Here is a 13,534-nt window from a genome sequence, read left to right on the forward strand (position 1 = left end):
TGTCAGTTTGTCTGTGAGCAAGATGTCGAAAAAAATTATAGACGGATTCAGACGAAGCTTCGTGAACTTGTCAGGTCAGGTCAGGCCAGATCAGATCTGTGACTTGCTGCAGGTACCATGTAAACCTGTACTAACCTGTCTCATGGTCGGGTTGTCGGCGACTAAACCATCTCCCACAGCAGGTTTCTTGGTGAGAAGTGTGTCTGGATATGGAAACCCAGCAGGATTAAAAACAAAACCTGTCAAAGGGCAGATGAGCTAATTGTGAGCCAATAGCCATCCATATCTGGAGCCCAACTGCATCTGCGGAAGTCCTCCTGCAGTTGGGTTACCTTTTTAGGAGGTTGGTGGTAGGATTTGCACTCCGGCCACTGGAAAACCCTTCACTCTGCAAAACACACTAACAACGCAAAGAAAACTGAAAACCCACTAAGTGGGAATACTTCCAGTGGAGCTGCCCTTCCAAAGACAGCTCACCGGATGACGGGATTTGGGCAATGCCTTCGGGACCCCCATTCTTTGACAAGAGGAGGAAAAACACAGGCTAACCTTCCTGGGTTGGATTGCAGTGAGGTGTGTCAGGGTGGTGCTGAGTTGTCATACACCAGATGGCGTTCTCCTCGGGCTAACCTGGGGCAGTCCCTTCAAGTGGGTGCCTGGAATGTCCTTATCCGTAAGAGAGGATGATCACCTGCCTCTGCTATCACCTGACCTCCAGCGCTTGAACATCAATATTGCAGCATTCTTTGAGGTTTAGAGACCAGATAGTGACGACATCCTGATGGGTGGTGGCACTCACTACTGGTCTGGTCACTGATGGTTACCATGTCCGAGTTGTTGCTGTCGCTGTGTCCAATAAGTTCACTCCCATGATAACCGAGGGAACACTGGTCAACAAGCATATCAGACTGAGGATTCGTCACGCCTTCAGTGTCATTTCCCTGGTCTCTGTATGTGCTGCGACTGAGGCAAGTGATCTTGCTGTGAAGGAGGCATTCTATGCCACGCTCGAGTCTGTGGTTGATCAGTGCCCCAGACGAGATACTCTTCTCGTCTTGGGTGATTTTAGTGCATCAACTGGCACTGATAGGGAAGGCTATGAGGCGTGTGTCGGACCCCATGGGTCTGGAACTTTGAACTAAGTTCTTGGAACTGGAATAGCACTAAGTTCCTTGACTTTATAAGAAGTCATGGATTTAGGGTGAATGTGGTTCTTTCTTTCAGCGACCACAGCCTCATCGCTGGACTTAGTATTCCAGCGCTGTTGGTATGGCGAAGGATATTGACCATGTGCTCATTGATGGTTGCTGGACGATGATCTTAAACTGCAGGATCTACCGGAGTGCTCAATTCCTCGATACTGACCACAGGCTTGTTGTAGCATCTCTGAAGTTTCAGCTTAAATCCAGGAGAATGGCACCATCCCAGGCGAGGCTGGATGTTGACAAGCTCAGGGATAAGAGGGTAGCTGAGGACTTTGTGAACTGGCTGAGTGAGGATTTGGTGGGTCTGGGTGCTGTGGGGAATCCTGAAGAGTTGTGGAGCGCCTTCAAGACTATCATCCTCGATGTTGCCGGCAGATTTCTTGGAACCCACCGTCAGGCAAAGAGGATCTTTGTCTCAAAAGGGATACTGAATACCATTGACCAGAGTCGCAGGGCCAGGCTTAAAGGCAGAGCTGAGCTGTTCAGGGATCTGAGGCGTAAAACTGTACGTGAAATAAGGGTGGACAAGGAGGCCTATGTGCGAGGAATCTGTGTAGGGTTAGAGCATCACTTGTGGTCAAGTGATTGTCATCTTGCTTACAGGGGAATTCATTCATTGCGTTCCTCCAAGCCCGCCCCTTGGTGTGCTGCAGTTATAGCAGAGGGTGGTGGATCCTTGACAGAGGAATCGGAAGTGAAGGCCTGCTGGGCCAGTTGGTTTGAGCGGCTGTACCAGGCTGACCAACTGGCTGTTGAGTTGGATGTAATGGGTATGTAACTATCCCCATTGCTGACCCCCCCAATCAACCGTGAACCCCCTTCATTTGTGGAAACACAGGTTGCGGTGAACCACTTAAAAGGGGGCAAAGCCCCAGGGATCTGTGGCATCCATGCTGAAGTTCTCAAAGCTGGTGGAAATGCTGTACTGGTATCGATGCATGCAGTTCTGTGCTCTGGAGCACAGGCATCATCCCAACTGACTGAAAAAGGGGCGTCGTCGTCCCTCTCTGGAAAAGGAAGGGTGATCGCTTGGACTGCAACAACTACCGAGGGGTGATGCTGTTCTCAGTGTCGGACAAGGTCTTTGCAAGGATAATTCTTCATTGGGTTCGCCACAATCTGTTTGATAACCAGCGCCCAAAGCAGTCGGGCTTCATACCAAAGAGATCAACGATTGACCGTATCCTTGCTCTCAGGGTCCTCACCGAACGCAGACGAGAGTTTCGGCAGGGGCTGCTCACAGTCTATGAAATCTCCGCAAAACATTCAATTGATCTCGACAACGCATTCAATTCAGTGAATTGGGATGCCCTCTGGAGGATTCTCAGTCTTTGCGGGGTGCCACCAAAGTTGATCGATCTATGTCTGAACTGTACTCTGGTAGAGAGGGCTGTGAGGTATGGTGGTTCCATCTCCGACACATTACCTCCGCCACCGAAGGTGAAGGAGGTTATGTTTTCACTCCTGTCTGTCTGTTCGTTTTCATGTCTGTCTGTTTGCTTATTTGTGGGCAGGATATCTCAAAGTTGTCGATGGATTTGAATGAAGCTTGGTGGAAACATAGGGTGTGTGACAAGAAAGAATCGATTCAATTTTCGTGAAGATCCAAATCCGGATCCGGATCCAAGAATTTTTACGTGATTCTTCACCATTGAGAGATTGGGCTGAACCAATATATAGCATGATATCTCAAAAAGTTGAAGATGGATTCGGGTGAAACTTGGTGGACATGTTGGGTGTGTGAAAAAAAAAAGAAGACTTTATTCAATTTTAGTGAAGATCCAAATCCGGACCCGGATCCAAGAATTTTTTAAGTGATTCTTCACCATTGAGAGATAGAGCTAAACGAATATATAGCACGACATCTCAAAAAGTTGAAGATGGATTTGGATGAAAGTTGATGGACAGGTTAGGTGAGTGGCAGGGACGAATTGGTTCGATTGTGGTGAAGATGCGAGAATTATTTAATTTTTGAAGTTTTGCTTCACCATTGAGAGATAGGGCTAAACTAATATATAGCATATTTCAAAAATTTATTGGGCCCGATATGTTCCTGTGGATCAGGCATTACATGGTGGAGGTATGAGCTCTCCTGAGTGCCCTTCCAGTTTCCAGTTGTTACTGGAGTTTGTCAGGGGTGTGAATTGGCCTCCACACTCTTAAACACTTGCATGGACTGGATTTTGGGGAAGATGTCGAGAGATCAAGCTGCGGTGCATCGTTTGGGAATGTCAAGATCTCTGACCTTGATTTCACAAATGATGTAGTCATCCTTGCGGAAACACTGGGTATCCTTGTAGGGGCCATCGAGGCACTGATTGAGGAATCAAAGCTGCTGGGACTACGTGTTTCCTGGGTCAAAACAAAGATCCAGGCTTTCAATGACATCTTGGATGTCGCCATGTTGTCTGTACCTGTTTGTGGTGAGGATGCCGAGGTCACAGAGAGATTCACATACTTTGGCAGTCATATTCATGACTCTGCGGGTTGCAATACGGAGATCAATAGACGTCTGTGTCGGGCCTGGGGAGTCATGGATTCACTGGATCATGGGGTAGGGTGCCGTCGGTACCTTTGCAGGAGGATGAAAGTCCAAGTCTTCAGGTTTTTGGTGCTTCCAGTCTTACTGCTCTGCTCTGGCGCATGCTCCCATACCTAACCTATGTGAATAGGTTGGGTGTGTGACAGGCACTAATTGGTTCGATTTTGGTGAAGTTTTGAATTCAGAAACAATAATTTTTTTTTTTTTAATTTCCCAAGTGATTCTTCACCATTGAGAGATCGGACCAAAATCGATATACCTGTATAGTATGATATCTCAAAACATTGTGGTCGGATGATGACAAAACATGGTGAAAGAGTTGGGTAGATGACAAGAACAAGCTGATTAGATGTTTGTCCACACCTTATCAATCTACATCCACACATTATCGGTGGGATACAAAACGTAAATTGTTCACCCTTGCAGAGGTATGCGCTCTACCGAGTGCCGTGCATGAGTGAAAATTGGGTGATTGGGTTAATTAAAACATCCCTTTTGAAGATAGTTAACAGCCTTATTTAATTATATCCTTTCTCGGGCACATCCTGGGTCCTCGGTCACCAAACTTTTGCCTTAACCATGTTCGACTTTTTCTATGCCAAGTGAGACGAAGCCGGTGGCATGGAGAAGCCACTTCAATGTTTGGGTCTGTTCTTCCTTAAATGAAGAAGGACCTTTCCAACCCACCATGTTTAATTCTAAAGGGTTCTAATGTGTAATTATAGGGGGTTTCAGAGGGTAATTCTAATGGGTTATAATGGGTCTCAAGGGTAATTCTAATGGGTAATTCTAAAGGGTCATTCTGAAGGGTTCTAAAGGGTTCGTTCATTTCTAGGCTTTGCCCATTTCATATTAAAAATGCCAAACTGAAATGCTGCTTTCGGATAAGGGTCTGATTTTTAGCTCCCTTGACTTCAGTCTGGTGAGCTTATGTGATAAAGCAGTGTTTGTAGGTGAGTGAGTGAGTGAGTGAGTCAGTTCGTAAACACTTCAGTCATTATAGCTTGAAGCAAACACTATTTTGATGAAACTTGGCCACAAGCTTCATATCTGATGCCGAACAAAGGTGTATTGACCGCATCAAAATCTGCACTCATTAAGGAGGTCTACGGGGGTGGGGGGTTGACTCCCCCACCTCATCGGTATTTCCATCCATCCGTTGCGACCATACTCAGTACAGGGTGTTGGTGCTGCCGAAGCAGTCTCCTGGGCTATTGGGCAGAATTCTGGATGGGTCACCACTCCAACGCAGGATACTGGAATGGCTCAATCATCCCAGCAAGCTAGTTCTCATTTTGTTGACCTCAGAAGGATGACAAGCTGAGTCAACCCCATCTGGTATTAATTCAATGTTGAGCAGGCTTTAAACTCGGGACCTTAGGATCCCAAGCCCACCACCCGAACCATTAAGCCAACACCAGGCATACAAATAGGTATTTGCTATCTTCTCCGAAACTACACACACAATTTCGATGAAACTTGACCACAACCTTCATCACCTGTGATGTAACAAAGTTTGTTCATCGCATAAAACAAAAATCAGGGATTAGGGGGGCCTGCAGGAGGTTTGAGCCCCCCCACAATAGGTATCTGCTCTATTCTCAGAAACCACACACAATTTCAGTGAAACTTGACCACAATCTTCATGACCCGTGATGTACCAAAGTTTGTTCACGGCATTTAAAAAAAAAAAAAAATATATATATATATATATATATATATATATATATATATATATATATATATATATATATATATATATATATATATATATATACATACACATATACAAGGGGGTCTGTGAGGGGTTTGAGTGACTATTTCTCCTGAGCCAGGTGAGCTTCAGGACACACGGTCCTATTTTCTCTTTGCCACGCGAGGCTTTTTGCTATGCTACAAACCAAGATGAGGCAGTTTACCAATAGGGGGCCTTTTGATTATGGCTGGTGACCCTAAAGTGTCACTGCAGAAGTCCCTCAGGCAGAGGGTCTTAGGGGTCTAAGGGTTCTAATGGGATATATAGGATCGACAGGGTGTTTGGGTCCAAAAGGTTTTTATGAGTCGAAAGGGTCTTTGGGGTCTTGAAGGTTCTCAAGAGTCTTTGGGTTATAAAGGATCGAATAGATCTTGAGGGTCTTAGGGATCTCAAGGGTTTTACGGGCATTAAGTGGCTTTAGCGTATTGGAGTCATGAGGATCTTAAGGGTCTTGGGGATCTGAAAGGTCTTAAGGGACTTAGGGATGTGTCTTAAGGGTCTTGGGAATCTTAAGGTTCTAAACGGTCTTCGGGTATTAAGGGGTCTTTGAGGTGTCAAGGGGTCTAAAGGTATAGAGGGTTCTGGGAGGCGCATTCACATACGCCTCCTTTCATAGTACCTTATAGAAAACAAGAAAAAAAATCAATAAGAGATTGCAGACCCTCGTCAGGACTTCTTTTGTGTGGTGTATTTTGTGTAGAATTTGTGTACTGGTGTGTTACATAATTAAGAGATATAATTAGAACTGCCACTTTATAACTGCTGGCAGTGACCAAGATGTCCCGCCCATGCAACCCCGCTTTTATCGGTCACCTAACCCTGACCCATGGTGTTTATTATTCAATTTAATTCATAATGGGATTCAAATAAATTCAATTCAAATCAAATAGAAGACCAAATTGGTACAGTCTTGCATTGGAGTCATCAGAAGGAACCCAAACAAGCAAAAAAGCAAAGATGAAGTCATCCGGAGGAACCTGGATTGGATTTGCATTTCAGCTGCTACTACTCTACCCTCAAACTCATCCAGGCACAGCCAAGTGAAGTTTAATAAAAAAAAAATGAACCAATTAAATAATTCTGGCTGCCAGACCATGTGTCCGATTAAGTTGAAATTTATGGCTGCCAAACCATGTGACGTATTAATTATTCCTTAACAAACTTGTACATCCATGCCTTGGAGAACATTTGTGTGAAGTTTCCCCTCGATTTGTCCAGCCCTTCTGAAGAAGAAGATTTCTGTCGGTTTTAGGGTAAATCCAATATGGCTGCCAAACCATGTGACCTATGACATCATATGTGTGAACCTTTTGTTCCTCATGAATAGGCAGACATACTTGTAAAATATTTTTGTGGACCATTTTATCCCTAGATGACCCTTAAAAATTTTCATACTGATCAGATGTAGCGTTCCACATATGCAGTTATGATGTCATAACAAAGGCACCTATGACGTCATTAAAAAAAAACCACACTTATTCCCCATGAGGGGTACTGGCCGTGTGCCAAGTTTCAATTTTTTCCTTGGTGCGGTTTCAGAGATACAGAGGTCCAAAGTTTTTCTATTTTTCCAACATGGCTGCCACACCATGTGATCTATGACATCATAATTATCATTAAAACATTCTACATGAGCATTCACACCAATGATGAAAAATGTCTCAATCCGCCAAGCAGTTGTGGAGAAAAACACGAAAGTTCTGTGTGGGCAAACAAGCAGACAGACAAACAAACAAACAAACGGACCAAAATGCAATAACCTCTCCTTTGGCCAGGGTAATCACCACTATTAAATACATTGTGTGGCTGCTTTTCCATCAACGCCTGCAAATTGAGAATGATTGGGATAATTCTACGGGTCTAAATTTTGGTCTTTCAAAAATAAATAATAATAATAATTCAAAAAAATTGTTGTAATTAGCCCAGCCATCAGCCATGGTCACGTACACCCGGTGGATCTACCCGCCGCGTGGGAAGAGCTTACTTGGTCTTTCACTTCGAACGTTCTGTTGGTGAATGCCCCCGCTGTTGAGGGTGAGGTGCAGAGGATGGCGGTTACAACTACGGCAGATATATTCCTTTCTCCCATTCCAGGTCCACGAAAGAGTTATTTAATTTGTATGAGAAACACCCGTGGCAGGGAGGGTGGGGGTGAGGTGGAGAAAATTGTTTTGTGCTCGTGGCTAATAATACTCCCTCCCCCTGACAGTGGGGTCAGTCATCTACATGCACTGTGCCACATGCGTTGGCAAAAATGGCACAAGTAATCTCTCCATTCTCATGGTTGGAAGGGGACATTATTGTGCGTCCATGACCTGACCCTGGATATCCCCACCACTTATGCAAAATGTAGTGGAGATCAACCAAGCTGTTATCGATTCTATAAGATTCAAACATTCATATATACGTACCTACATACGCCGCATTTGAGGTAGAAAAACAAAGTTATGAAACATTACCTGCAACACCACCAATTCATCCACGCCTCCTTCCTTGGACAAAATATTTGCCACACCTGAGGGATGGGGATAATTCACACCATGAAAATCAGGATCAATATAGCACAGTCATAACCAACTGCACCAGCAAATGCAGGAAAGGATGAAATAATTAATGCATCGCCCGAGCATTGCACAGTGGGACAAAAATAAACAAATAAAATTAATAAACCGGCCAAATCTCAAAGATATTAATTAATCTTCGGATCAAATGTGACCGTCTCCATGAAGGCTTATTTAAAATTCATTAAGTGCGATAACAGTATCACCAATTTTTTAGCTTGCCTGTTTGAAGAACAGAGAGCTATAGCGATACCCCCAGCGTGAGCTTGAGTGTGAAAATGTTAAAGTTTTTGGTGCAAGTTATTTCCTTTCGAATGTTTTTATCTACCACACTATTTTTTACTGATTACAATATACAAATACATATATTGCTTTAAAATTATTTGGATGAGACTTCACTGCAATGCTTTATAAAAAATATTATCGGACTAGTTTTTTTAAAAACGATAAATATATAAACAGGCGAGCATTGGGTGGCTTTGACACTAACTTTCTGGTTTTAAACTCATGTGCTACCCCTCTGCTTTTGAGAAATCAGTTCTCTTTTGATTCAGGAGATTGTCAACAACTGTCTGCTCTTTTGAGCTTATGTGAATAGCTCTCCAGCATTCTCCCGCTTCAAATAGACTTCATTTTGGGAGCTTAAATCGATCTCAACCTCTTTCCAAGATATCGGTTGCTATTTTTCACGGATTAAGTTGCCAGACCACTTTTAAATATATCGTGTCACTTGTTTCCCCCAAAAGAAATGTTATGAGATGAACTACAATTTCAGAAACGAAAGTGAACCAAATAATTTTTGATCAATCACCACCGAGGTCACTTAACATGTGCTAAATTATAAAGTTCATCACTCCGGAGGTCCACATGATATTGTTTCCCCAAGTACTAGTCAGACTTTCAAGAGTGATGGTATAGCTGGTTTTGGATTCCCCCACCTCCTCCACCCACCACTCCTTATAATATAAACTTTCCTCGGAGCCAACAGAATTTTGAAATAAATACTGGGGTTCTCCAGAGTTTTTGGAGCTTATCTGTCAAATTTCCTTGAGGGATGAGGTGCAGGTCTCATGTAATAGATATTCCTACAAAACAAGGGTTCTCAGTTTGAGGCCTGACAAGTAATTTGATACAGTCTCTGCAAGGTCCAGTGTAAATGGCAGGATTCTCTTACCAAATCAACCTCATTTATTAAAAACATACTGCGGTTAACTGCCCTGCTCTTGCCTGTCTTACGAGGAATGGTTCGAGTGTGGGCCCGTTGAGGAATAACACAGGAGAATTGTTGGATGATGAGGGAGAGATGGCAGGCTTATTATATTGTATTTTTGCTTCTACACTTACACGGGAACAGTCAGGGGAACTTCCAATAGCAGAGAATACCTTACTCGGGGGTGAGCAGGGTTTTTTTTTTTTTTTAGAAGAGAGATCCATGTAAGAGTAGATGAAGTGAAGATGCACCTCAAAATATTAAGGGATGATAAATCTCCAGGACCGGATGATATGCATCCCAGAGTATTGCAGAAGGTGGCAGAGCAGATGTGTGGTATTAGTGGAGATCTTTAACAGCTCATTGGAGTCAGGACAGGTACCAGAGATTGGAGAATAGCAAACGTAAAACCACCATTTAAGAAATGTCAGCAGCTGGACAAGAAAGAAACTGGTTTGGGATGTCACTGTAAATCGAACAATGACTTTGAAAGATCTGCAAAGCTCTAGGTCTGAGATTGGGGTCAGCCAGTGGTCATAAATCAACAAAATCCTGTTCCCTTCATAAAGCTAGCCTCTATAGACAGGTGGCAAGAATGAAGCCATTACTGAAAATGATGCATCTGAAATCTCGTATGGAGTTTGTGAAAAAAAAGTGTCTTCACACTGCAGGCATGTGGAGAAACGTTTTGTGGTCAGAAAAGACAAAAATTGAACCTTTTGGTCTAAATTCAAAACGTGATGTGTGGCGCAAGCCAAAAACTGCACATCACCCAGTCAACACCATCCCCTCTGTCAAGCATGGTGGTGGAAGCATCATGTTTTGGGGCTGCTTTTCATCAGCAGGGACTGGCAAGCTTTTCAGCATAGATGGGACAATGAACGGTGCATATTACAGGAGAATCCTTGATGAAAACCTGCTCGAGTCAGATATGAATCTGAATCTGGGTAGGAGATTTATATTTCAGGACAATGATCCAAAACACAAAGTTAAAGCCGCACTGGAGTGGCTGAATAAGAAGAAAATAAATGTACTTGAGTGGCCCAGTCAAAGTCCTGACTTGAACCCAATTGAACCTTCACAGCGAGACTTGAAGATTGCAGTCCATCGACGATCCCCATCAAACTTGGCAGAACAAGAGCAATTTTCATGTGAAGAATGGGAAAACATTTCACCATCTCACTGTGCAAAGCCGGTGGAGATCTACCCAAAAAGACTCATGGCAGTCATTTCTGCAAAAGGCGCTTCCACCAGGTACTGACCTCAGGGGCTGAATACTTTTCCAGCGAGAGAATTTTGATTTGTACATGTTTTTTGCAGGTATTCCTGACATGTAACCTTCTTCAACTATAACAGTGTTTCGTGTGATCTCTTCAGTTATGAATAAAAGCTTGTTTTTGTTTGTTTATACAGAGATGTTTTTGTTTATTTGTCTGGAGAAATTGTTTTTACATAATTCATAATTATTTCATCTAAATGTGGCATTATTGGTAGGAGGTGAATACTTTTGCAGGCCACTGTAAATTTGACACCTACCATGCACAGTAAAATGACCATATCTCAAAAACCACTTGGAATTCCAGAGCCTTGACTTCAGATTTGTTCATATGAATGACTGAGGAATATTTGCAAACAATTTGAAGTGAATCGAACACCAAAGTGCAGGAGCTCCCCAAATTTTTTGTTGATTTGAGATTGACCAACTGCTGCAAGTAAACATTATGCATTGTGATACAGGTGGCAACTATAACAGACACCAATGAGAAGGACACTCAGTAGGGTGCATACCTCCACCACATAATGCCTAATCCACAAGAACATATCGGGCCAAATACATTTTTGAGATATCGTGTTATATATTGGTTTCTCCCCATCTCTCAATGGTGAAGAATCACTTAGAGAATTATCAGATCTGGATCTGAATTCAGATCTTCACCAAAATTGAATCAATTCATTCTTGGGAGACACCCAACATGTTCACCAAATTTGGCCCGAATCCATCCATACCTTTTTGAGATATCGTGCTTTGTATCATTTTTGGCCCTATCTCTCAATGGTGAAGAATCACTTAAAATATTCTCGTAGTCTGATCCGGATCCTCACCAAAATCTAATCAGTTCGTCCTTGTCACACACCCAACCTGTCCATAAAATTTCATCTGGATCCGACAACAACTTTTTGGGATATCCAGCACAGAGACAGACAAACAGACAAGCCGGTAGGCGGACATGGGTAGTCGACTACCCAATAGAACCTGACGCGATGGGCCCGTTCAATGGGGAATGACCTGAGGATTAAACACAAGAAAATTCATGATTCTTGCTTCAAGAGTTAATGTTGCAGATTGTTTTTTCGTTAAAATACCCCCACATTTAGAGGTTTTATGGCCGTTGCTAGGCAACGGAGGGGTCCATAGCAACGGTTCTTTGTTATTTATATAACATTTATATTTATATTTAGTCTCTGAGATATAATGAACTTCGTTTTTTTTATTGTTTTCGACCAGGGTTCATTCAAAGTCTATCTTCTCAGACAGTTTTCATAGGATCCGGCTGGAAATTTTTGACAAAGAGGTTGATTATAGTGCGCAGAAAAGCCTGGAAGCCGATTTTTGAAAAAAATTAATTTTTTATAATTTTTCAAAAATTTCAAAGTCCCGTTGTTAGGCAACGGGTGGTTGCTTAGCAACAAAACTCAAACGCGCACACTCCCAGCCCATATGGCACCCTTTTCGCCAAGTTTCATCTAAATTTGTTTGCTGGTTTGTGCTGTGGAGCCTCGCGTTGCAGACACACACACACACACACACACACACACACACACACACACACACACACACACACACACACACACACACACACACACACACAAAACCCGACAATAAGGGTAGAAAAAAAAATCCCCCCCAATTTTTTTTGAGATTTTTTTTCGACTCGATCGACTACCAAACAAACAAACAAAAAGACATCGCGCAAAGCATGATACTTGCAAAATCCATACAACAAATTTGACCTCAAAAATAATTGGTGGTTGAATTCATTGACCTGATATGCAACTCCTCTTCAAATTTCAAGTCAATGGGATGAAAATTGAAGATTTTAGAAAAAACACCTTTTAATAGTTGTTGACCTTTGGCTTTAAAACAATAGGATTCTTCCTTTTGACAAACTACGATGTGGTGAAGATCGATTTAAAATTGTGACCTAAAGACGATAAACAGACAGACAGACAAACAAAATTGACTGTCCAATATACTTTAAAAATCTCAGCGAGAGAGAGAGAGAGAGAGAGAGAGAGAGAGAGAGAGAGAGAGAGAGAGAGAGAGAGAGAGAGAGAGAGAGAGAGAGAGAGAGAGAGAGAGAGAGAGAGAGAGAGAGAGAGAGAGAGAGAGAGAGAGAGAGAGAGAGAGAGAGAGAGAGAGAAAACATAACCTCCTTCATCTCTGGTGGCGGAGGTAATGAGTAATAAATAAGGTAATGGCGGAGGTTATTCCTCAATCGGCTCACATTCTAACCTCGGTGGTGATTGATCAAAAATTCGTTGGTTCACTTTCGTTTCTGAAATTGCAGTTCATCTCATACATTTCTTCTTTCTCCTGGCACGACGTAAGCGATGTACCAGCATTAGTACCAAAAACAGCTGTACTCAGAGCTTTCACCCTTCTCATCCACTCCCTGCATTTCTTCTTCATCACCATTTTGTTTTGCAGCCTGGTGTTGGCTTAGTGTTTAGGGTGGCGGCTTGGGATCCTCGGGTTCTGAGTTTGAGCCCCGTTGTCCACTGAATTAACACCAGGGGGTTGACTCAGCCTGTCATCCTTCCGAGGTCGGCGAAATGAGTCCCAGTGTACTGGTCCCGATGTATGCCCCGGTTAGAATAGGTGTACCATATACCTGTGTGTCGTAAGAGGCGACTAGGGTTGGCGTCAGGAAGGACATCCGGCCATAAAAACATTGCCTCAAGAAGGGAACCATGATTGCATGGAGCCTGCAAAAAGCTAACCCCTGCTCAGCAGGGAAAAATGGCTGTTAAAAGGCTGTTTTTCTTTTTTTTTGTCACCATTTTGTTTAACAGAAATAGTGTCGTCGCCAACAGTGTGCAGCAAGTGATTATAGTCCATCTTTCGCATATAAAATACTGGACTATTTACAGGATCTCGCCCCTTGTGGAGGTGCAAGACGACCGAGGCAACATTGGGTTAACACCTCGGCAGTGGTGGGAAGCAAAGGGACCCAGCACACACGCACATACACAAATGCA

The 13,534-nt window shown here is 43.1% G+C and overlaps 1 protein-coding gene across 3 annotated transcripts in view; it reads right to left on the reverse strand.

Moving 5' to 3' along the window:
* HDDC3 (HD domain containing 3) overlaps positions 1–13,534 on the reverse strand; it is a 57,317-nt gene that overhangs the window by 12,672 nt on the left and 31,111 nt on the right. For all 3 annotated transcript variants that reach the window (XM_085864534.1, XM_085864535.1, XM_085864533.1), the window contains exon 2: positions 7,963–8,018. In XM_085864534.1, coding sequence (XP_085720660.1) covers positions 7,963–8,018 — 56 coding nt within the window. The remainder of the gene's footprint in view (positions 1–7,962; positions 8,019–13,534) is intronic.

This window comes from Eptatretus burgeri, chromosome 18 (assembly GCF_056783735.1).
Source record: "Eptatretus burgeri isolate ZD-2024b chromosome 18, Ebu_testis_v1, whole genome shotgun sequence".
Lineage (NCBI taxonomy): Eukaryota > Metazoa > Chordata > Myxini > Myxiniformes > Myxinidae > Eptatretus > Eptatretus burgeri.